General features: G+C 42.0%; 1 protein-coding gene across 4 annotated transcripts in view; it reads left to right on the plus strand.

Annotated features, from left to right (window-relative positions):
• TTBK1 (tau tubulin kinase 1) overlaps positions 1-26178 on the plus strand; it is a 103283-nt gene that overhangs the window by 9585 nt on the left and 67520 nt on the right. For 3 of the 4 annotated variants that reach the window (XM_086871672.1, XM_086871681.1, XM_086871664.1), the window contains exons 2-4: positions 6658-6816; positions 11120-11267; positions 24843-24916. In XM_086871672.1, coding sequence (XP_086727798.1) covers positions 6709-6816; positions 11120-11267; positions 24843-24916 — 330 coding nt within the window. In that variant the 5' untranslated portion in view covers positions 6658-6708. Of the gene's footprint in view, positions 1-6505; positions 6513-6657; positions 6817-11119; positions 11268-24842; positions 24917-26178 lie in introns of all 4 variants that reach the window. The other variant, XM_086871697.1, reaches the window with a different exon arrangement.

Consider the following 26178-nt stretch of genomic DNA (forward strand, 5'->3'; position numbering starts at 1 on the left):
GGCAAGGGGCTGTGAACTGGTGCCATCCCTTTGCCAAACAAAGGGCATGGGGACATGTAGGGCTGGCTGGCTGGTTCATCCAGAGATTCAGTGGAACCCAAGTAAAACAGGAAAAGACCCCAGACCAAATCTTCCCATTTACCAAGAGGTATATGCACGGGGCATCTAGAGCACGAGAGGAACACAGCCTGTAAGGTCACGACAATCCAGTACTGCCAGTGTGACCCCCAGAGTGGCTCCTGAATGGTCAGACAGGAAAGTTTCCTTAACCAGCTGTCTGCAAACTAAAAAAGGATGAGCAGAAGATCAGAGAATGAAGCTGTAGCTTTGCAGGCCACAGAGGAAGGATGAACCTGCTCCCCTGTCTAACTAGGGGGAAGAGTTCCCTACAAAAATGGGGAAATGTTTACAGAAGGGCTGTAGAGGGATTATTTAAGTGACTAACAGTTGGCATGATTTGTCATGTTTTTGTCAGTCCCAGGAAACCTCTTCTGTGTAATAAGAAATAGAATATCTGTTATGATCAACATTGGGCTTGGAGACTGAAAAAAATTTGTCCCATTCAGTCTCATTTAGTCTGATATGACATCAGTGCAGCAAGTGGCATTTGTCCCGCTTATGCTAATTTTTATTATGAAAGTGCTTGGTAATATGAAGTCTACAGGGCAAATCTATAAATGCATGAATTTTCCTAGCAAAATACCCTGTCTTCCAAAATTTGAATCAGATTACAAAATCTCTCATCAGGAATGTTGTGTCCCTAACCTCTAAATAACTTTTTGACATGTTTTTGTAATACTTGATGGTTATGGTGATTGCATCTATCATAAAAATTTTTGAATGAGTAAGATGAACACAGCTTTCTCTGGAATGGAGATTTAAAATGATTGATCTCAGGCTTTGGGCCCTTTAATAACCTGATGTAATAGGTTTTAACAAGACCATTGAGCAACAGATGTTATCAGTTTGCTGTGTGCCTGTCTTTTTCAAGATAAAATCCTGTTCTCCAAGAATAAGGGCTCAAGGAGGGTACTGTTGACCACTCTGAAAACTGACTTGGAATGGTCACATTTGATGGAGGATGAATAACCAGCTCTGCACAAAAGCAGAGGAGGGAGAGGAGGTGCCTGATGGGACATTTTGCATTACCTGAGGATCTGGTCACTATCTGGTCCAGGATCAGATGATGACAACATACCCCTGTGTGTCAGGTGTAGGTTGAGTCTGGTATCATAAGTACAGCCTCTGTTTAGTTCTTGCTTTTATTCAGATATATTTGCTTTGACTGCCAGCAGACTACTCAAGCTTTTCAGTAGTGATTTATATTGATTTTGCAGGTACAGATACTTAAGCTGCAGTTACATGTTCATTGTAAGCAGACCATAATGTTTGCCTGTTAAATTAGTGGAGGTTGAGCTGGTTATGATATCAGAGGGATTTCCTGGAGTTGAATTTAATGTTCTGCTTGTTTCAAATTTGGAGCAACTCTGTCAAGGAGATTGCTGGAAGATAACAGACTTTCCTTTCAAATTCTCCTGCTCCCCATTGTTTTGCTTTTACTGCTGAAATGTGTTTGGGGAGGATTAGGATCACATAAACCCCTGGCAGTGTAGGCGTGCTTATCTGGTCTGTGTTCCTAATGATTTGTTGTCATAATTACCTGTGCTGATTCTCCCTGCAGATAGGTGGGTTTGGCACAGAAATTACTGGTGTGTCTGACTTCTCTGTAGTGTGTGTGAATGCAGTCTCTGGCAGTGTGGTATTGTTTGTTTGGGGGTTTTATTTGATTTCCTCTAGTCCTATGCTGTTACTTTGATTGTGCAGGCAGTGATAATTCAGTTGGCTATACAACTGGGTAGCCATAATAATGCTGTCAAGGTGCACCTGTTATCATGTTTAAATATGTATGTTCTGCTCAGTGCAGCCTCATGTTAGCAGAGAATGTGGACCTTGATTGATTGCAGTCTGTCTTGACTGCAGCTTTTTTTGTTTGTTTTTCCTAGTCACTCCTTAATGGTCATAAACCATTCAATGATGGAAAACAGTCCCAGCATCTTTCAACCTCACCTTTAGATGTTTTGATATTTACAGAAGTGAAATGCTGTGAGCAGCAATCCAGAACTCCTAAGGCTAATGCCATTCCCTGCCTATGCAAAGAATATGTCACAGAGGAGACTTTAGGCTGCAGCTGATAGGAGTTGAGCCTGCTCTCTAAGCAGGGTTTGCTGCAGCAGGGGCAGGCAGTGAAGGAAGATGTGTCATTAAGGAATAATTCAGAGCCTTACGAGCTCCTGCTGTCAGACTTACCCTAACAGTGTATGGCTTGTTTTTCATTGCTGTTTCAAGTTCAGCAGGTAGTATGGTATATTCCAGGGCTGAGGGGCTGTTAGTCCAGTGCACTGCATTTTTTTTTTTAATCAGCTTCTTTTCCTGTACTGTTATACGCATCCTACCCTGATAAAAGAATGCTCATGCATGGTACAAAGATGTAAAGGTTTTTTGTTTGTTTCAATGTGAGTGATTTCATTTTTATGGTTGGTGTTGTATTGGAAGGAGATGATGTTGGAAAAACAGTGAGGGACACTGAGTAGATGCAGCTACTGCTGCCATTGACTGAGCCCTAATGCTGCTGAGCAGTGGCACTTGGAAACTGCTGGTTTTTGTTTTCTTATTTCTAAACATTCTCAGTCCTACTTATTATATCCTTATCTTATTCTGCACCCTGTTTAATTCATGTTCATGTTTGGAACAGCTAAATTATGCTTAAATTCTATTTACAACTATTTTTCAGTTGTTTCTCCCATGCAGATATTGGACAGGGAGATTGATCTGATTTCTAGACTGCAGTTTATTGGGCTACTTCTTTTGGTTTTGCAGTTAGCCAACTTTGCCTCACCCAGAAAAAGCTGTAGTCTATATCAATATTCTATAACACCTCTGGGATCTGCTCTTAAGGTGGATCGTGCTCCTGAGGTGGTTCATGGTGGGGAACTTGATCAAGAGGGTCATGAATTACACCAGTCTAAATTGTTGTAATTTGTAGACTTCCAGAGGTAAGGATGTGTCCTGAAATGAAGTTGGATATGGCAATTCCTCCACAGTAAGATTAAGACCCTTAGTAAGATAGTGAGAGACAGAATTCCATAGCTTTGTTCTGCTGTTTAACAGCCACCTCATGTCTGATGAGTTTTGAGCTTGATGTTTGTGTGAGTGTGGCTTGTGTTTTGAGCACTTCAATCGTGGTTACTGGGACTGAAGCAAGCCAACATAGGAAAGATCTCATATATTCATTAGGAATTCCCACAGGGTGTACTCAGTATTTATAAGTTTAATTTTAAGAATGCTATAATCCTGTAAAATGAGAAAATGTTTTTTCCAACAAAGCTGCTTAAAATTTTGCTTGCATGAAAGAGAACCTTGTAAGATAGGTTGGGCTGTGTATATGAGACTTTTTCCATTGATTCTTTATTTTTTGCTATCTGACCACCTTGAAGAGCTAAAGAAGACATATATATATATACTTCTTCTGCTGAAAGTACCTCACCAAAACACAAGTCAGGCCATACTGAGTCATACTACAGGTCCATCTAGGCCAGTGTCCTGACCTAAGCTGGCCAGGAATAGGTATCTAGGATAGAGAATAAAAACTGGAAAGGCATATAAAATGACTCCTCAAACTGCTCTTGCCACTTTCAGTGAACTGGTGAACATGGGGTTTTGTGCACTTCTTTTATTATAAATTCCAAGACTAAATGTATAAAGCTATAAAGTTTATATGTTTGTAAAGTTTATATAGTTGGCTGAAGGAGATAACAGCATGGGAGAGCTGATTTCACACTTCTTCATGCTGAGGTTGGCCAAGAGATGGAATTTGGTCCTACTGTTGTCACTGTTTATTTCTCAGCTCCTTTCCTTTGTGCTTCACTTGCTTCTTCTAGGAAGGCAGCTTTAAGATACCTTAGGCTTACTCAATTCCCTTGCATGGCTTTGTGGGACAAGGGTACAAGATTTTCATGATATCCTGTCCATTTCCTACAGGAAAAGACAAATTGAAAGTTCTTGTTTTCACAGTCACTGTACTTTAAATTATGTCTCTATATTGTGGTCGATACATTTTAAAGGTGAGTGGTGCAGTGTCTGGGTTTAAGATTGTTGGGTAACATTTAACATGCAGAAATGATGGTCTCTGCTGTGTACTGCCTTTCCACTCTCCTGCCTGACCATCTCTTGCCTCTTCTGTGCTGATTGGTTTCTGCACAAAGGTATCTACATTCCTTCTTTTGCCCTTTGTGATCCTCCTGGGTTTTTAGGTTAATGTATTATGTCTTGCTATGGGTATAGGTAATGCTTGACCCATAGGCCTGAGAATGTTTCTGCAGTATTTGCACTACCTCAGGAATAAAGTTTGGATTTGTGTTGCTACTGTGATCTAAAACAGCTCAGAATTTGTTTCAGACTACAATTAAATTGTCATTTGCTTTGGCTGCATTATTCTGGCAATACCACAGCATATCTGTAAACTTAGTTCTGTAATTCCATATTGCCAAATGGCTGCTTTTCATGGTATTGCCCAGGAGGATTTTATTCCATTTCAAAGTCAGATTCCTTTAAATAACAGACATGACATCTTTGTGCACATGTATTAAAATTTTGATAAAGGGAAGTGGAATAGTACACCAGGGAAAGCGATTACCTTGCCTGGCTTTGAGTGCCTGTGGACTCTCATGCTCAGTCTCTCCTCTAAAATTATTCCTTGGGATTACTTTCTGCCGCAGTCACCAGACTGAAATATTACTATGCACGTGCATTGCTAAAGTGATGTGAAGAGACCTTCACCAGTAGGGAGGGGATACTTATTTCTGTGTCAGTGTTTGTAATGTTAAAAGTTTGGGGCAGTCTATAATTAACTACCTTTTCTTTAAATACTGGAAGAAAAGCCAACATTAAAGGAGATTCTTGCAGGGGTTCTCTGTCCTGTGCCTCCTGAGATGATGTGCAGGGAGGTTGTGTGCTCACTGCTCACTGGTAGCTTAGGGATGGCCAGTTCAGGTGTTCTGGTGAGCATAAAGGAACTTGGGAATGGCATTCCACTTGCTCATTAGAAGAAGCAGCACAAATGTTGTGCTCCCAAACACAGCAGGCACTTTCTCTTTCCAATTTCTTACTTCAGTACCTGATGATTGAAAGCACAGCTACCCCATAAAGATGCAGGACTCTTTCAGTGAGAATTCAGAACATTTTGCAGCACCTTTCTTCTGAATCTCTTTAATACTCAGTTTTTTCTTATTTCTCTTCTATTATTTTGATTGTCCTTTGGCAGATGTTGGATTGAACATTTTTCAGCAGCCCTCTTGCTGAGTTAGTCTGCTGCTCTTTTTTTTCATGTAGTTACCTTCTATATCTGGAATGAAATCTTCTTTTGTGAAGATTTTTATAAGATCTCTTTGAGATCTTTTGTTCATGTTTTGTTTGATCATCCTTTGTCTTGCACTTTTGACATACTTCTGTCTGCTGCTTCCTTGTGCACACTACATGCTGGCCACTTCATAGCCTTCTCTCTCAGTTCTTTTACAGCTAGGGAATGAGTTTTTTTCTCTGCTTGAGCTTATAATTAACTGGTAACTTTTTTCCCTTTTTTTTTTTGACCTGAAGAAATGTGATGGCTGAGTGATCAGCTCTAGTATTTTTAAAAAAATTGGTATTTGTGTTGTTAATCTAAGTCTGCAACCAGAGTGCTACAGTAACACTCATTTTTAGAAAGGAAAATATTCATATTTTTGGGGAATGACAATAGAATTGCCAAGATCCATGCTTAGTAAAAGATCCAGCCTACTTCTAAAGCCAGTAAAATATCTGAGCAAGATCTTTTATTAGGCCTGTTTCATTCATTTTCTTCTAGGAAAGCCAAGAAAATGTGTTTCTGAAAGTAATTTTTGGAGAAGATTTATAACAAAAAACCTTTAAAATTAATATCCACATAGGCTATCTGGAGCTCCATATGAAGGCAGGAAAAAGGGTCAAGATGAACACCACAGGCACAAGTTATCATTCTGTATTTTAATCTGATCATCTTTAGCACTGTGTGTAGGGTACGAGGAGGACTAACTTATACCTGGCTGAAACCTTTTCTAACATTCCCCATCTACTCTGCTTGGCTGTTCATTACAGTGATGTGTGTGTAACCCTGGCCCTGTACAGTTCTTCTACCCTATTCAGACTTTTTAGGCTTACTGAATGCAATACCTGGCAAACCTTTCTGATTTATGTTGGATGTCATCCAATGCAAGCCATAAAAACTGCTGAGGTAGCAGCTGCTCTGCTAAAGCAAGACTTCTTTGCCTGGTAACAGTAAGAACCCTTACAACATTTTGGTGTTGGGTTCTCATTGCTTTGTCAAGCCCAAGAGCCCTGGACTCCAGCATGGAGTAGCTGGTGATTGTCACCCTTTAGTTTGTGCTGCTGACTTGGAACAGGGTTGTGTCTGTCAGGTTATGCATGGAGTGAGCTCAGATGTTTGCAGGGTGGGTTTGCCCTCTTTCCTAAGAGGCTGGTTATGTTTTATTCATAAGCAAGACCTGTGGAAATGCAGCACATACCTACACTGCAACCTGTAATAATTTTGTCATTCATTCCCCCTGCCCCTTTTTTTTCCCCCAGATAAATGGCTCATTTAAACTGGGAGCTACTGAAATACTCTCTGGCTGGCAAATGCAGTGCCTAGCAGCAGTCATCAAGGACGAACCAAACATGAGCGGTGGAGGGGAACAGGTCGACATTCTCCCGACCAACTACGTGGTCAAAGATCGCTGGAAAGTGGTGAGTAGCAGTGGCTCTAATGGCTCCTCCTCCTCCTGCAATACTACTGCAGCTTCCCTACTTAATCCTGGCCTCTGGCAAGCAACAGTGGAGTGGTAGGGTTTGACATCTTAGCAAGATACTGCAGGAAGAAGAGTTTTAGAGTGGTATTTTCAGAAGGCTAAATCTGCCAAGGATTTTTAGGTAGGATTGAACTGTTGCAGCAGAGTGAGTAATTTTTTTAGTGGGAAACTTAGATTTCAAATTACTGTGGCAAAGAGTACTACAGACATGACTATAAATAAATTGCATTACAATAAAATAATGTAAAACCAAATGTTTTGGGTTGGAATATCAGCTACTTCAAGAGTCAAAGTCCATGATTAACTAGCTGGTTCAACTTCTGCGTAAATTTATTGGGATACTTCTTAAAATTATATCATCATATGTTAAGCGTTTTAGTTCTTGTCTTATCCATTGTGTAAGCTGGACAGGCTTTGCTTTTAAAATGCTGAAAAAACATTTAAATCCCATGTATACCATTGTCTCAATTTTTAAGTGGGATTACCAACACTCTTTGAATCATTAAACTCCCAGCAGAAGCCTCACTAGTTTGAACTACAAGTGATTTGCGGTAGTAGCACTGATTTGTTCTTTATGCTGACTAGCTGTGGTTCAGTGGCCCTGTGAGTTTTGCAGTGAAGTGTGGAGAGCAGAGGACTAAAGAAGCTTAGGACTTGAATTCACTTCAGTTCCAGGCTTTAGATAGGTTATTTTTCAAAAGCCCACTTCAGGCAAAGCATTATCTTTTCATTAGACCCAGCCCTGTTCTTGTTGATCCCCATTGCCTGTCTCTCTTCACTTTGTTCCAGCTTTCTCTGCAGCCTTCACTTTTCTGTAGGGCCTATTGCTGAACAGCCTATTTATATTTAAGCAATTCAAACTGTTCTTCATTCTCCTTGCTTCTTGAGAGCAGATGGAGAAGCTCAGTTTTCTCTGTGATTAGACACCAAAATGGAGACAACCCCTTTGCCCCTCCCAAAGCTTTCTGTCACGGCTGAAGGAAAGCTTTACTGTGCTCCTGCAGCTCTGGACTGGAGCACATCTACTTGTTTTGGAGGGATGATCCATGGCCAGGTTAACAGACATATAGGACATGAAACATGCCCTGTGCTTACCAGCATCTCAGAAAATAATGTTCGCAGCTTTTATCTGTCTCTCCCTGCAGAAATGGAAATTTCCCCAGAGCCTGAAATATGGTCAGATTGGTGCATGTTCTTTGCCAAGCTGAATTTCAGCGCTCTCCTGATGCCTTTGTTTCAGGTGCATGATTGCTAATACTAATTCCTCCTTAACATGAGGAATAACTCATTTACACTGAGGGTGGCAGAGGACTGGAACAGGCTGCCCAGGGAGGTTGTGGAGTCTCCCTCTCTGGAGACATTCCAAACCCACCAGGATGGGTTCTTGTGTCACCAGCTCTAGGTGACGCTGTTGTGGCAGAGGGGTCGGACTAGGTGATCTCTACAGGTCTCTTCCAGCCCGAACAGTTCTGAGATTCTGGGGTTCTCTGTTCTCCTTTACTTGGCTAACTTTAGCTTGTACCATTCCCTATTAGTTAATCTTGGAGTTTCTCCTTCCTAGACAGGAGGGCTAAAACTTCTGTAAATGATGGGAGTATTTTTATAACAAAGTCTAAACAAAGTAACTTTGTTCTTGGCAACAGCAGAACTCTTATAAGCACCAAAAGCTCCAAATAAAGTCTAAAATATGCTCAGTGATGCTCACAGGGAACATTTCAAACCAATTTTAAAGTTGGTAGAGGCACTAAAAGTGAGATTCAGTGCTTCATTGTTGCATGAATCTGTGGCTGGAGCCCACTAGAAGCTCTACCCACTAACTCTGACTTAAAAAAGACAGAAATGTGCAGTTGTATTGTCAACAGCAACTACCTCTAATTAGAGGAATAACCTTTTCTGTTTTATAATGTCTCACAGTAGCCTTAAATACTGCAGTGAAGTCATTGCCCCACTTGAAGGCTCTGAGAAATGACATGACTTGCTAAAGGCTGCGAATAGCAATGAGAAATCCTTTTTCCCTACTCTGAGTAGAGATAGGAGTTTGACCATGTGCTAGCTGACTTGTGCATTGTGAACCTTCATTGAACAGTTACTCCCCCCACCCCAAAAAGAAAGTGTGAAGTGTAGACCCTTTCCTTTTGGACAGGCCTTCTGTGCCTTCCCCTTGCTTTAAGCTAGTGTGGGACCAGTCAGAACCATGAGCTGTGGGGAGCTTGGAATAATCTGGAAAAACTATGAAAATACTGCTGGTGGCCCAAGGAAATGGCCAGCATAGGATCAAGTGACTGAGGAAAAAGGGACTGTACCTTAAAGTGAGCATACAGCTGTAATATCAGAGGTAACATTTTTTCCTTTTGTCACAAATCTTTCTGAATCTAACCCAGAATGTGCCAGCTGTATGGTCCAACCTTTGCTGTAGGTGATGGATCCTGCTCAAGCAGGTGTGTGGCATATTTATGTGATGCTGGGGTGCAACTGCCAGAAGGTCTTTTATGTAATTTGTCCTCCAGTGTCTCTGACTGTCTCTGGCTGGGCATCTGCTTGAACCTTGTAGCTCTTAGTGCTGGCATACTTCCATTATTGAGCCAATTTCTAATTTTAGATTGGTGTAATGTATTCCTTGAATTCCTTTCCTCCTTTCTGCTGGCTGACAAAGCTTTGACAAATGAAGATGGTAGTTCTCTGCAGTTAGCCTGTTGGTAGTTCATTTTCCTGTCACTTGAAGTCAGGAAAGTTTGGCTGTCTGACAGGAGTAATATTTTTGTTCTTATTTATGAAAAAAAAGACATGGACAGGGTGTGCTTATGGTTTTTATCAAAACTTGTAGATTTAGAAGTATTCTTTTTAGTCATCATTCTTTACTTGCAGATATTTTTGATGCTTTGACTAGATGAAATTTAGACAGTACTGGAACCACATGACTTTTACTGAGTCCCCAGAGGGTCTTGATCCACGTGTGCTGTGAATGCTGTGAACAGCTTTGTTCAGGGGAGGGAACAAAGTCAAACGTAACTTGTACTTGCTTTGAACTAGGTATGGATGTTAAAGCTGAATTTTGATGTATCTCTTTATTTCACATAAATGCCTTTTACTGGGGATTCACAACTGACACTTATTAGCGAGACAGAGTTGGCAGTTCCTACACTGAGCTTTGAATGCAAGTGATGACTTGTGTACATGTGTGTGTTCTTTTGGTAGGTGCAATCTATGTTTTGCTTTCTTTCAGGTTTCTAAGCTTCTTGAGATCTGAAGTTCTCCTGTTTATTTTGGAAACCTTGCTGGAAGCCCCCCAAAACTTTCAGGAATTCTTTACCTTGTTTTGTTTAGAAAGGCCATTTATGATTACAAGAGGGAACGTGGGACAAGCAAGGTTCTTTGTCAGACTTTGGACCTATTTTGGTCTCACTCTGAATTGCTTTAAGAGGGGTTTGACAGGTTTTCAGATGATTTAGAATATGGCTGGCTGAGTTCATTACTGGCTTCTCAGTTTATGCCTGTTTTTCATGAGTTCATTTCCCTTGAAATCAGATACAGTCCTCTTAAGCAAGTGGGGTGGACTCTGGAGAGTTTGATGAGCAAAGGTCAACTCTTCCTCAGCTGTTAAGTCAGTTGAGGCTCACTGACCATTTCTGGAACAAGTAGCCCATTGAGCTGGGCTGCAGGAGTTGCAGGCTTGGCTACACAAGTGCTACTAGAAGACAGCCACAGTGGTTACTGTTTGACCTTGTCAATTCTTTGAAACCTGTGGATGACAGCCTTGACCCTGGCTGAGTTCAATTAAGGTTTCTGTCTTTTTGTTTGGTCCTTTGCCCTGGATTTAAAGCGCTCATCCCTTTACATTGCCACTAATCCTGACACCAAACCATTCCTGCCTTGATCCTGAAACGTTATCCTGGGAAGGTTTGAATCTACCATGGTCTGGACAGTGGTTCTGCTACCTCCTTGAAGGGTCTTTCCTTGAATTTTGGCAAGAACATCATGGAGGCAATAGGCATTATCATTTGCTTTTAAAAGTATCACCCGTCATTGCTTGCTGGGCTTGTTCTTTGTTGTTAGAGCAAAGAATTTATACATAGCACAGTCAAGTGGGTAGCTGGACTTTTGCCAAGCTGTGAAGGGATTCAGGCACAGCACAGATTGGGAGCTGAGCTTGCTCTCCCTACGCAGTTGAGGAGCTGGCTTCGTGAGAGCCAGCTTGATGTTCCCTCTTGTGTACATTGTACCAAACCTCTGTACTTTTCCAGCTGAAGAAGATCGGTGGAGGTGGCTTTGGGGAGATCTATGAGGCAATGGATTTGCTGACTCGTGAGAACGTGGCCTTGAAGGTAGAATCAGCTCAGCAGCCCAAGCAAGTTCTCAAGATGGAAGTGGCTGTACTGAAAAAGCTGCAAGGTAAGCCCTTTGGAAGTGCTAAAAGTCACTATGCATGTTAACTATTAGAATCCAAAGTTGCAAATGGTCTTTACAGTTTTCTCTTCAGCTTCCATCTATACGTGATGTCTTGTTAAGTCATCCAGCTCAGAAAGTTGTTACATTCTGCAGCTCAAGTGAGATCTAACAACAGGGACTATTTTGTCTGCCAGGATATGAGGACACTGAGGAGACTTAGACAGAACTATTGGTCCACTGGTCTCTGCAATCTAGTAATGCTGATTAGAAAATAAGGAATAGAGGAAGCAGCATCTGACTAAGAAATGAAGTTTACTCCCAGATGACCTGGAGCACTGAAGCGTGACAGAGTCTCCAAGTTTGACTAGTAGAGGAGTGCAAAAAATGGACAACAGGAACTATTAGCTAATTTTTCATGTACCTCGCTGTCCTGAAGGCAAAGCATTGAGTGATGTGCCGATTCTTAATGAGGGTGCAAGGGAGCTGTCTTGATGCATTTGTTCCTGGCTGAAGGAGGGAGGCTTTTACTAAAAAGATTGCTGTGGAGGAATGTAAACAAGGAATTTCTAAATCTGCCTTTGAGGAACTTAGAAGTGCTGTTGGCTGAAGGACACTGTGCATGGATTTCCTTTATAAGGCAAAGCCAGCTATTGTCAGGTACAGTTTATGTGTTATATTATAATATACATTGGAAGGGATGTTCCTTTCTGCAGGATTCCCACTTGGGCTGAGGAAACACCTGCTGAAGCAGTGAGTAGGATCCTTATCATCAGGGCTCATGCTTTAGAGATAATGTTGTGGTCTTATGAGTCTATCCCTTTGCCTTTGTACAAAATCTCCAGAGAGATGATTGAATTCGAGGGTGAGACTGTTGCAAGCCTTGTGAAATGAGTTACTCAATGTTTGTGACAGATCGCCTCTAGGTAAATGCCAGTGAATTATTTTTGAAGGTCAAATTGTTTTCCACATTTCAGCTCCCCCAAGAGGAAGACTGATAAGGCCTCTTTTGAATACTCAGGATTGTAATAGATGCAGCTGAGCTGTGTAAAGGAGAAATCAGTCCAGGTCATTATGAGGACTCTTGTTGATCTGTAAAAGGCCTGGATATACAAGCTCCCAGAGAGCAGCAGAGCGGGTGTCTGAGGTCTGAACACACTCCCATGAGGGCAAGCAAGGCTGTAGCTGAGATTTATTTTTTTTTTTAGCTTGGTTGTACACTTGAAACTGCTCTGAATTGAGTGAGGGTGTGACTGTGTAGAACGATGGATTTTAGAGTACCATGAGACAATACTGTCACGCTGGCCAGTGCCAATAGGTGCTGCATCCAGGGCAGGGAATGCTTGAAAAGTATTACCTGAAATCACTAAACCAGGACTAACATCAGAAAATGAGTGCAAGGTGTTGACTAATACTTGTGTTTATTTCTGGAAGATTGTTGAGAATACCAAATGCTTGAGAAAACACCCACATTTGTGTACAGGATGCTTCTGGTAACTGGGGAGAGAGGGAGTGGTGGTATACGGAAGCAGGAAAAGCCCCTTGGCAAAGCAGTTAGTAAATATTCAGGGAAAGGACAGAAAAGACAGAAGAAGCAGAATTGAACATGCATCAGCTATCCTGCACGTAAGAATGATACATTACTTCAGCCATGTTTTTACAAATCAAGCTGTTCTGTGAGGAATTTAGGTTTTTTTGGTTGAAGGTTAATCCCCAAATGCTTTACTGAAATAAATGATAAAGTTAAAATAAGAAATTGGGTTGAGAGCATGGGGAATCGCGTATTGTGTATGTTTTCACTGTGAGTGTTGCAAAGAGGTGAGAAACATTTCAGAAAAGGAGATGCTGCCTTTTTCTAGCAGTTGGTGGGTGAAGTTTTTGGTATTACCATAGGTGATAGAGTCAGTCCATGCAATGCAATTTCCAAAGCAATGGGGAAATTGCTTTCTGTTTCCCAGAAGGAAAGCAAGGGAACAATGTTGTCTAAAATGCCTCTGTACTTTTCTGGTAAAATTGAAAATTGCAGTCCCTCTTAAATAGTGCAGCTTTATTGTTTTCTGTTTAGATGTCACACCAACATTAAAGTACTAGCAGATGAGCTACTGCTCTTTCCAGAGCTTCAGAATCTTGAAAGTTGCTGGAGTTTGACAGAGTTTGGGATAGAAAAGGTTGGCCACTGGCCCATACTGCAGACGTGGTTTAGGTACAGCCTGACCTTTGAATGCAGTAGCTCCTGGTTGGTGTGGACTGCAGGCTGTTGCCAACAGTTAGGCTTTCCAGAGCAGTTTGTGGAACAGCCACATAGGGAACACACGTAGGTCCCTCACAGTGTCCTTCCTGCACCAGCAATCCACACAGAACAGCTGAGGAACCAATCGAGTAATGACTCTTCTAGAGAGTCTCTGTACCTTCTAATAAACACCATGTTTAATAAACAACAGTTTTCTGCTCTGAGGGTGGTCATGTGCTGGAACAGGTTACCCAGAGAGATGGTTGGCAATACTGAAGACCCAGCTGGATGTGACCATGGACAACCTGCTGTAGATGTCTCTGCTTGAACAGAGGCATGGACTGGATGATTTCAAGAGGTCCCTTCCAGCACAGATGGTTCTGAGATACTTGAGCTTGGCTGTGTGAGATCATTGCCATGTCAGTATCTCTCACCTGCTCTGTAAAGTAATTTTGTTCTCTTCATACTTGATTTGAATTTTCTAGACATATAGTGGGTTCTCTGCATCTGTTTAGATATTAATATGTTTCCCAAAGGCAAAGTTCTTTATAACTCGCATCGGTACTTGCAGGGATCATAAATCGTCTTCTGACCAAACTTCCAAATCTGTCACTGTCTTGGGTCTGTGAAACACCAGCAATGGTGCCCTTTTATGCTTTGGGTGAAACACAGCTGAGAAGTCAGCTTAGGGAGTTTCTTCACACAGGTGATGTGCTGAAACTCTCAGTTGTCCTGTTGTTGCACCTTTACCCAAGAAGTTTTTAGCAACATTTGTGTCCTTTTTTTACCTTCCATAGACTTTATTACAAAATCAAAACCTTCTAGTCCCACAGATTTGCTGTAGAATATTTACTTGTTCAGGCTGGACTTGCAGGGCTCAGGTCATTCTGTCTGGTGCTACTCTATCTGGCTAATTGTAATTAGAGCATCACAAGATAGCTTTTTATTTTAATCCTTGTGAAGCACTGTTTTCCTTATATTGTCTTGTTGCTCCTGGAGAAGCTAGTGGAGAATTACACTACTAGGGTTGAAAATCTTACCAGTAGCAAATTCAGAAACTGTTTCAGGGCTAGTTTGGGCACATCTGCACAATGAACTTGTGCATGAATACAGCTTCTCTGTCAGAATACTATTTTTGTGCTAAGCCCTTATTTTATTACCTTAATCACTAATGTAAAACTATCTTTAAGTGAGGTATGTGTGTGATTGTACCATTTGCACACAATTTTAATGTATTGGGATTTTCTACTTTGCAGTCAAGTATTTTGAAACCAAGGCGAAGCTGCACTGGCAAAACACTTCCTGCAGATTGTCTCCAGCAGAGGAGGTTGCTGGTTTAGTTGCACCTGCCAGTGTTCTGCTGTGTAGACAAGCCTTTGGATCACATACATTAAAAAGGAAATGGAAATAAGATCTGTTTGGCTAAGTGAATGAGTAACTTGCATATCCAGAGAGCAAGAAAGGCTTTGGTTGGGTTTTCTGTGTTTCAGCCTCTTAAGCAATGTCTCCATTAGTGAGCAGTGCAGTACCTGCAGATCAGTGAGTGGCAGCAGTTGCTCATGCCTATATATCTCCAGCAGATATGGCTTGGGGATTTTAGACTATAAACTTCATGGATTATGGGGATTTTGCTTTGGGTTAGTTCTCTCCTGTCTGATGGTGCATTTGTTGGTTTGGACTCTCATTTAGGATTTGGAGACTACTTGGTGTGTTCCTGAAATAGAATTTCATGGTCTGTTTGCTCAGAGAAAACCTTACATGACCCAAAGCCACTCTGGGAACACTGACACATGGTAGTTGTGATGATTTAAGGCAGTATGGAGGCTTTCTTTAAAACCTCATTTGTTTTATAAACCAGGACTCTGAGGCTCCTGTTCTTTTGAATCATGAAGAGAAAAAATGTGATGGTTTCCTATCATAGAATATATGGAAGGGAGAGTAATGTCACAACTGTATGAGCAGATGTTTTTCCATCTCTTCAATGTTTTTCCAACCCTTTGAGGTACAAATGGACAGCAATCTCCCTGCTCTCTCTGTGATTTTTTTTTCCCGGTGCTGGATTTGCTGTGGAGCAATATTCAGGAGGCAAAGGAGCATCAGTACTACCCAGACTCAGTTTCCTATCTATGAGATATTTGAGATTAATCAAAATGCCACATCTCTGTGAGAACAGTTCTGGAATAGCTTTTGAGGTGCTTGGCTTGCTCTGTCCCCTGTCAGTCTGCCTTTCTATCAGCAACATTAATTGCAGAAATTGTAAACCAGTATCCCTGATTAAATCCAGTGGGCTGCTGCAGAGAGAGGTGTGGAAGGTATCATAGGTGCCAAACCAGGAGTTGTGTTCTCTCTAGATGCTCAGCTGGGCCTCTGTGAGGCTCAGAAGCAGATGCTTTGAATTCAAAAGTATTCTCCCTATCCTTACGGACTTCTTGATAGAGAGCTTCTTCTGGAGGCACCCTGTGTGACCAGAGCACTGTGCAAGGATCTCTCACAAGGAGTGCACTTAATTTTCCTTCTGGTCCATAGGCTCTCTAAATATGGATGTGGCCACAACATTCAGTCACCTGTGCTGGGATTCTTTTCGGAGCAGCCTAGAAGATTATAATTTAAAATGGCCAGATTATTCTTGTGCTGAGCACTGTTTTCTATTCATCTGCAGTGGCAATGTTGCCCTGGTGTGAGGCTACAAGGCCCTAAGTACTTGCTTTTGATCTCACTCGTCTGCCAGATATTGCTAAGCTCCCTTCAGTGTGTTGGTTTTTTCTTGTAAATGCCTTCTTTTCAGAGTAACCAGTTTCATTGTGTAGGACTCTGATTAATATTATTCTGCAGTGCAGAGATCTTCTGCATATTGAGTAGTTGTGCAAAATGCAGCCTGGTCACAGGCAGTGTAGTTTTTGAGTACCTGGTTTTGTTATAGCAGATAGTAAAGCAAGTCTGTACTGCTCGTTCCCTCTTTATGCCAGGGGTTGGACAGATAAGAGTTTCCTAGCAAAATAATGGAAGAAAAGGACCCTTGCTTTTCGTCCTTGCCAGTCCTAGGGCGTTTTGCTCTTAGTACCCCTGTGAGTTTTTTGTGTTAAAGTGGTGCCTTAACTCTCTGTGGTTCAGTAAACATTAGTTTAGATGTTTCTACAATATTTTGCTAGGTGGTTGTAAGCAAGCTGTCTGCAGAGACTAGAAAGCAGAGTAAATTGCCCTTGTCAGGGTTTTAGGCCATCACAGAGTGGCAGATTCACAGACGTGCTGTAACTTGAGCCTCTCTACCCAGCACTGCATTTTTCCATGTAGAAGTGTTTGAATGAACTGGCATTTGGTACACATGATTTCTGTGCTGTGATTCCATTGGGTGAGGGAAGATCATGGCATGGCTGAAAAAGGATTTAAACCACACTTTTCTGAGATTGTGTTGAATTTTTGCTCCAGCAGTATTGTGCCTTGACCTGTGTAGGATCTGTTATCAGTTACTTCTCTTCAAGTTGTTAGTTTTGGGAAACAACTAGAAGAAATTATGCTATGCCAGATCAAGCAGTTTTACCTTTATCTGTTTGATTAGGGGACAGTGACCAGCCTTTTGGGTTTTGTGTTCATTAGTTCACTGTTTTATTACAGGAGCACTAGCGAGCTTAACACAGTTGGTTAAGTCCTAGATGATTACTGTTGAGTAATGTATTTATTTAAGCCTTACTTCCAGCACAGGATTTGTCATCTTTCATGTTCAAAACTCCTTTGTCCAGTTCAGTTGATAAGTCCCTGGAGTCAGATGGTATGTCTGGCCAGAGATGAAACTTGGTAACTGCAGAGGAAAGAAGTCTATGTGAGCCAGCTATGCCAAGCAAAAGGCAGCATTTCCAAGTAAAGTTAGAAGATTATGAAAATAACTCTCATTTCAGTTTCTAGTCCTGGTGAATCCTCCATTTCTTTACAATATTTGTACAGAAGTGAATTCAATATCCCCACAATACAAAACCTGTGATAAGCTGATAAACCTGACACTGACAGGCAAATAAAGAAGAGGATAGCTGTAAAATGTACACTATAGCGCACTGAGAAACTACTGCAGCTTTCCAAATACCAGTGAGAGCAATTGTACAGCTACATGTCCACAGCTGAGCATATCATAGAGACCCCAGCAGTGCTGAGTGCTCAAACAAGTTATGTTATGCTTAGTGACCTAAGAACTGGGCTTTTCCCGGTGTGTAACACAGCTCCAGAAGAAAATTCAGGCTTTCAGGAAGGACCTCTGGAGGTCTGTAGTACAACCTTATGCTCTAAGTAGAAAAGAAATAGTTCTGATTGCTCTGGGCTTTCATCAGTGAAGTTTTGAATAACCTCCAGAGATGGAGATCCCACAGCCTCTCTGGACCCCTGTTCCAGGGTTTCACTATCCTCAAGGAGGAGTAAAGAAATCACACCTAATAGGAACTTCCCATGTTGCAGCTCATGCCCAGTGCCTCTCTGTGTGCCTCTCTCATGGGTTAACCCTGGCTGGCACAAAGTGTCACACAACTGCTCACTCAGCACCCCTGCCCCCATGGGAAGGGGAGCAGTGGAAAAATATAAAATGCATGGGCTGAGATGAGAACAGTTTATTAATTGAAATAAGAACAACAGTAGTAATGAAAGGGGAGATGAGAAAATGAAAGGGGGGAATAAAACCCAAGAAGTACAAATGATGCAGCACCCTCTGAGCGATGCCCAGCACATTTTCAAGCAGTGGTCTGTGGCTCCTGATGAATTGGCCCCAGTTTTGTACTGGGCATGACATGCCATGGTAAGCAGCATCTCTTTGGCCCATTCAGGTCAGCTGTTCCAGCTATGCTCCTGCAAGGCCCCAAAAAACTCTCTCAGTGAAGCTTTTAAGAGGCCTTATGGTTGTTCATGCGCTCTTGAGTTAGACACACAGGAGAAACACTGACAAGATCTTCTCAAAAGGTCAAAACAACAAAATAGACTTTACTGTCAGCTTTAGAAAATCAGAGAACTTTGCAAAAGGTTAGGAGCAGCATTCAGTCAGCACAAAACACCTCTCAAAGCATTGACTTAGCCCACTGAACTTCACAAGCTCCAAGCCTGTTTAATTTTAAGTTACTCAAAAAGAGGGAATTATAAGAAGGACAGAAATTATACAGAAAAGGACACATACAGCTACCAACTCCTCGGTTCCAGCAATGTTTAGCTGATAGAAACTCCAAGAGGAGGTAGGGTCAAGACATGTGCTCACCATGTATTTGGCCTTAAATACCCCTTGGCCTTCCTGATCCCTTCCCCTGGGTGGCGCTTCTGGTCATTTGGCTACTCAGGAGCTGGTTAGGGGCTCCAGGGATGGGGTGTGGGGCATTTCCTCCAGTGTGACAATTGGCAGCTCTGCCAGGCTGGGATACTAGCTCTAGGGGTGCACTGCCAGGGCAAGGCCCAACCTGCTCTTTCCCCAAACACATATACCCCAAAATGTCTTGAGGCATCCACCTTTCTAGTTACTCACAATTCCCTCCTGGCTTCTTGTGCAGCTCCTCACTGGCAGAGCAGGGGAACACTGAAAAGTCCTTAACTTAGTAGGGACTACTAAAGCAACAGCCTAAAACATTCATGTGTTATCAATGCTGTTTTCATCCTAAATACAGCGCACAGCACTGTAACAGCTGCTAGGAGTAAAATGAACTCCAGCCCAGCTGAAACCAGGACAAGTTCTGAGAAAGGCCAGCCTCCATCTCTTTGGCACTCTTGCATTAGATGGCTCGGACCAGCAGATAGTTTCCCTTCTATTGCCTTCCTAAAAGCTGAACAAACCCAGTTCTCTGACACTTTTTGTTAATGTTACATTTTGGTTTCTTTGCCAACATCCGGGAGGGCACCGCTGCATTTGAGATACTGTATCAGTGTTGGTCTTGTGGAGGAGAAAACGCAAGCATTGGTAAGGTAACAGTAATAAGAGTAACAATTGCTATGAGATTTATGATAATTCATGCAGCAGAAGTTACTTCAGAGTTTTGGGTGAACTAATAGGAATGAGACAGCTACTCTATGGAGATGAATCACAGGATTTTAGCATAAAATTAAAAGATTACATTTTTTTACTTCTTTATGGAGAAGAGTGGTTACTGCTTTTCTGGAGAAAACATGGGTGAAAACACAGGAAATATGGAGTCTGTTACAGAAAAAAACCCTTCAAGTTGCAACAAAAATGTTACATATTTCCTTTTTAGTATTTATTTGATTCGTTTCATTGCTGCATTGAAGATACATTAGGGATATTTAAGAACTTAAATCAGTAGAAGATTGGAATGAATATTGGTGTCCACGAATTAGAAATTGATCCATGTGAAAAAATGGACTCAAAAAAAGATCATAATTTAGGTTCTTTTAGGGGCTGTGTAATGAAAGCTTTTCATGTAATGAAAGTTCTAAAGTATTCAAATAGGGACTTGAATCATATCTCTACAAGGTGATGAATATCTCTCCAAGGGTTGAAGGGGCTCTTATACATGAGAACATAATTATTGACTGCAATTTTTAAGTTTCTTCAGAACAAGGATGGTGAAGACCATTTCAGTGACTGAAATATTTCTTACCCGGTATTATATGGGGCATTATTATATTCATTGTAGTTAAAAGACTGCAGTAGAAAGAACATTTTTCTGTGGCTGAACATTAAAATTTTGCCTTAACTAAATGCCTGTGAACAAAATAAAACACTCTGAAACTTTTCTCAAGTCAGTACTTACAAACATCAGGCTGATGTATTCATCTGATGTTAGTTAATTAACTGGCCAAAACTCTTTGCAATCTATTTGCCTGTTCTTTGCTTTGTTTTAGTAACAAACAAATGCAGATACAGAGCATATTTTCTATGGAATGCCATGTGACCCTCTGGAATATCTGGGCGACTGTTGAGCAGAGCAGTCTAGCAAAGGAGCAAGTGCCATCTGGCACTTAGTGCAGTAAAATGGTTGTGAGGCTTTCCATACCAAATATACCTTGGGAAAAATAAAAAGCATTTTCCTCCCCCCATTCTTTCTTTCTGAGTTAAAATATACTTTGCTGCTCTCTGCTATGATCTCCATGCTTGAGGAAGACAGGTATGAGAAGAGAGGGCTATTTCCTGCTGCCTTAAAGGGAGGTTCATGGATGGAATGACAGTTCCATCATCCTGTCTGCACAGGAGGTTATTAACATGATTGTTCTTCTGTGCTTCATAATTCTGATCAGCCTCAGGACTGAGCTGCAGGAATCCCAAAGTCACACCTGACTGTCAGCCTCCATCTGCTACTTCAGCATGTCATGAACTGTTCCAAGAGAGCAAACAGTTGTAATCTGGTGCCTCCTTTAGATGACAAATGAATGAAAGCCTCTGGGACCCAGAGTGTTTGATGCTGCAGCATTTATCCCACCTGTAGGACTGGCTGGCTGTACATCCACCACTTGTAAATGTGGCCTGCCTTTTCTACACCATTATATTATTTTTGTTTCATCCAGAAATGGGCACAGATTTCCCTCACCTCTATTCTTCTATTTTCCTGGTGTTGCTTGTGTTGCAAAACAGTGCATGGTTGGGCTGTTACAGGGAGAGCCTAAATGCCCAAGACCTACAGGTCAGGTTCAAGCCTGTTTTAGTCTGGAAAGGAGGATTCAGTATAAAATCAAGTCAGTCTGGGGATGCAGGTCATCAAGAACTGTTAGTCCATTCATCATTTTCTAAAATTATAGTAAGCAGAAACACACTGTCATCCTAAACAAGCAAACAATTCTCAAAAATTATAAAAACTAAAATGCTTTTTCTTTCTGTAAAATTTAGTGATCCAGAAAACAATAATGTTGCAGAGGAAACTTATTTTTTAAAAAAAAAAAGTTAGAAATACAATCAAAATCATAAGAGTCAGTAAGAAATTAGCAAGGATGTGTGTTAAGTCATATGATTGGACACTACCCCACCCGTTTCACTGAAATCAGTGATTTAGGTGGGCAGGTTCTCCTTGTCAGAGGGTTGGTTTTTAATGCTCTTGTCTGTAGTTGTGCAGCAACAAAAAGCACATGGTGTCTGTGCTTTGCAATTATTTAAAACAATAAAAGCAAGTTAAAAAATTGAGTAATTTACCCTTTTTACCACACAATAGCTCGCATTGTCACTAGAAACAGTCACCGTGTTTTGGCTTTTGCCTCAATATCCATCCTCAGGCGCTCTGAAAGGCGAACAAAGCAAAGTGTCACTTGAAGTGTGTCTGTGCAAATCTGTGAATCATGGCTGGGATGAGTGTGGGCTTGCTCCTGTCTGTCCTCTCTGCAACATCTGTGCGTGGCCGGTTTGGTGAAGCATAGGAGTGTCATGAGAGCCTAAAGAAACAGAGCTGATTCTTCCCAAGGTTATCCAGATGTGTTGACTTTGTAGCCATAACTCTGGCTCTGAGGGTCCCTTTGCACTGGCAGGCAGCGCTGCCATCTGTACTGGGCCACGTGGCAGGAGAGTGGGTGGAACAGCTGAGGTTTCCTGGCTGTTCTTTCTTAGTAATACCCACACCAGGATGTGTTCTATATCCACACAGTATCTCAAGGGGTTTCCTCAGAAAACCAAAACCCTGCCTATCAAAATCAACACTGAATTTGCAATGAGCTTGTCAACAGCAGAAAACCAGTGGCACCCAGTATCCGTAGGCACATGCAGGCTGGGGACTTGGTATGTGAGAAACAGGATCAAGGAAGAATGTGTGCCCAGTGGGAGCAATGTCAGGTGACATGGGAAAAATACAGAGATGCTGCTTGCCACTGTAGGGAGAAAATTCATGCAGCCAAAGCTCTGCTGGAGCTGAAGCTGGCCAGAGTTGCACGGGACAATGAAAAGAGTTTTTTTCAAATATCTTAATGGCAATAGGCAGTGTGAAAATAGCTTCAGCCAATTAAAGGATGGGGATGGTCACCTCACAAACAAAGATGGAGACAAGGCAGAGCTGTTTAATGAATTCTTTGTCTTCAACATGGCTGATGGGCCAAGGGGGTTTCATTGCCCTGAGCTTGGAGGATGTTGACTGTGAGAATGATCAATTCTCAGTTGTCGCTGAACTCAGTTGACCCTCAGTTGAAATTGTGCAGAGTCTGCTGCTCCAGCTGGATCCCTGCAAATCTATGGGGCCAAATGGGATTGATCCAAGAATCCTCAATGAGCTGGCTGATGTCATTGCAAAACCTCTCTCAATAATTTTTGAGTGGTCTTGGGAATACAGAGAGGTCACAGCTGACTGGAAGGTGGTGAATGTTTTCCTGATTTTCAAAAGGACAAAGAAGGAGGACCCCAGAAGCTACAGGCATGTCAGTCTCACTTCAATGCCTGGTGAAGTTATGGAGAAGGTGATTCTAGGAGGTATTGAAAAACACCCGAAAGACAGTTCAATCATTGGTCACAGCCAGCACGGCTTCATGAGAAGCAAGTCTTGGTTATCAAAGCTGATAAGAGAAGAATATAAACTTCTAGGGAGTGTCCAGAGGAAGGCAATGAGGAGGGTGAAGAGCCTTGAGGGGAAGAAGTGTGAGGAGCGGCTGAGATCACTTGGTCTGTTCAGCCTGGAAGAGACTGAGGGGAGACCTTGCTGCAGTTACAGCTTCCTGTGAAGGAAAGCAGAGGGGCAGGCACTGATCTCCTCTCTCTGGTAACCAGAGACAGGAGCTGAGGGAATGGCCTGGAGTTGTGTCAGGGGAGATTTAGGTTGGAGATTAGGAAAAGGTTCTTCATGCAGAGAGTGTTTGGGCACTGGAAGAGGCTCCCCAGGGCAGTGGTCACAGCACCAAGCCTGACAGAGTCCAAGAAGCATTTTGACAATGCCCTCAGGCACACATTGTGACTATTGAGGATGGTCCTGTGCAGGACCAGGAGCTGGACTCGATCCTTGTGTGCTTTTTCCAATACAGAAGATTCTGTGATATACTGAAAAGAGTACTTTCTGAATCTCCGAATGACTTTTCCTGAAATATGGTGGTTTGTAACATTCTTTAATGGTTTCAGCATGGTCTTGTACATTCAGTCTTGAGACTGGATAATGTCCATGACAGAGACATGAAGGATCTGTAGATACATAACCTTCTTGTTCATCTAACTAGATATAGGTGGATATTAGGACTGGGTTTTGTTCGTTTGTTTGAGCAATTGTTTTTTTATTCGAAATCTGTTCTCCCAAAGGGATTAAGGAGTAGTCAGGGTCTCTATTCCTCCATTTCTGGTTGTCAGCAGCTCTGTTATTTCCTTATGGTAGGAGAGACAGTGTGGTTGTTCTGGTGAGGGATGCTGCTGGGACCTGAAGGGCAGGTTCTTGATGCTCTTGATGATCCTGGGACCTGGGATGTAGCTGTATATTCCACAGATGTATGCACTGCTCTGGTCAAAGCTCCGCTTCTCCAGTAAAAAAGCTGCTCCTTTGTCTCCTGCTGCCCTCAAGGTCCCTATTTTGTCATGTCTTGCTGTCCCCAGCAGTTTCTGATACCCCAGGCCTGTGGTACACACAGTGACAGCAGTAGCAGGGCCCTGAAGGTGCTACAGGCTGTGCAGTTACTCATTACTCTACATGTTCATATTATTCCCTTTTTTTCTTTACAACTGGGAATTATCAAATAATAAGCTTTGGTTTAAAAACTAATTCAAATCACCATTGCTCAAGTGCCACAAAGAAACATAGGCCAAAGTTATGCAGTAATACTCACCCCCTTCCCTGCCTAGAAACCCCACCAGGAACCAAGCATTCATCATTTTGGTGTACATCAACCTTCACTCTGTTATCAGCAGCCTGCTGTTAGGGGAATTCATGTCTCATCCTTCCCCTTCCGAGAATCCAGAGAGCAAACCATCACAAATCCATTACAGGTCAGGGTCTGAAACCACAGCCTCCGCTTCCCCCTCTGAGGACCAGCTGAGTATTGTGGGGTGGCTGAGTTGGTCTGATTTTGCCTGAATAGGTGTAGTTTGAACTAACATCATGTCAGAACTTGACACCAAATGGCCCCAATTTTTTTCCCTTCTGTTGTTATGAAATTGCTTTAATGTTTCAGTGGAGTATTTCCATAAACATCTTTCTTTTCCAAGTGTCTCTGACTATTAAAATCAGGGTTTGTTCATGTCAAGGTGGCATTGGATTAGCTGTTTCAGGGCAAGCAGTGCTAGTAGGTAAGTGTGGTGGTGGTATGTGGTGGTACAAGTCATTTTCTACTGAGTAGAGTGAGTGTAATGAGCTGAGCTCAGTTTGTTATGCAAAACTCCTTACCTGATACCACTTTATGAGTACCAGCCCTGAATCAGAAACCATTTCTCTAAACATCATGATCACAGGATTGTTATTTTGTGTTCTATTCTGTTAATTTCTGTTTCATTTCAGGAAAGGATCATGTTTGCAGATTTATTGGCTGTGGAAGAAATGAAAAGTTCAATTATGTAGTCATGCAGCTTCAGGTGAGTTCTGTTCTTCACCTCTCCTGTCTGTCCAATAGAGATGGCATCACCAGGAAGGATTTACACTGAGAAAATAAGGCCAAGCACTGGTGTCAAGACTTGGCTGTACACAGAAAGAGGATGGAATGGAAGACAGTGAGAAGGGTTGGTGTTGCTCTGAAATCCCTTGGGATGGCTCCAGTCGTTAAGATGTGCTAAAATATTTCATAGCTCTGCTTTTCTGTCTAAGATGGCTTTCTGTCAATTTTCTGGGGGAAGCACTCGATTCAAAATGTTCACAAGAGCAACCCGCAGCATTGTGCAGCAGTGGCAGCTTTTTGAAATACCTCCTGCTGAGCTGTGATGCAGCATTCAAATATGTCTTGTATCAGAGCTCAGAGTGAGAGCAGCAGTGTCACAGCAGCAGCACAGTTTCTCTGTGAAAGGCCGTGATCTCTGGCTCTCCTGTCTCTCCCAAGCTCAGCAGTAACTCAGCTACTGCTGTGGAAGTGTTTACTCCTGTTTGAACACTGCTGATAGCGAGTCAATAAGGGCAAATACTTGGGTAGCTAACACATGGTGACTGCACTGCTAGACAGTAGGTGAATAAAACAGGTACCAGCAGATCCCAGTACTTCTTTAAAATAAACTTCTGATTCTTTTGTAGTTCTGCTTTGAAAGACAGTTGTATTAAACCAGTAAACTCCTAGTGATTTGGTTTGCTTTTTATGTACCATTGGCGTCCCAGCTGCTGTTATGAATAGAAAAAATCCTTTAGCTCTCTAAACAACCTTGGCTACTGCTGCTGCTGCAGTGTAGTATGAATATGATTTGTGAAAGGGCTAGCCTGGAGCTTATGGAAGAACAAGGCTTCTACCCTCCCAACCCTGTCCTTACCAAGCCTGATAAAAGGGAAATAAATTTCTCAGCATGGATTCTCTTACTTTCTAGTTTGTTCTTGACTATGTAATTGAGCTCATAGAGTAGGCAGAGCTAAAAATAATTTCATTATTTGCAGATGAAAATGTTGATACATAAGGCATTAGCTAGTTCTGCACCATCACTCTTTAGGCTAAAATTCTCCTTTGACTTGAAGACCTGCTGAGACATGGTTTATCACATGTCCCTCTGGCTACTGCAGTTCTCCCTTTCTCTTCAGTCACCAGGACTGAGGCTTCCACTCTCAAGCTTTACAACTCATTGCATCTGCACTGTTCCATAATCAGCCTGACAGTGTTTATTTGGAAAATAAAGCTCATTTTATATTTTTTCCTGGTAGCAGC

The sequence above is a fragment of the Cyanistes caeruleus genome, chromosome 2 (assembly GCF_971803275.1).
Source record: "Cyanistes caeruleus chromosome 2, bCyaCae1.hap1.1, whole genome shotgun sequence".
Taxonomy (NCBI): domain Eukaryota; kingdom Metazoa; phylum Chordata; class Aves; order Passeriformes; family Paridae; genus Cyanistes; species Cyanistes caeruleus.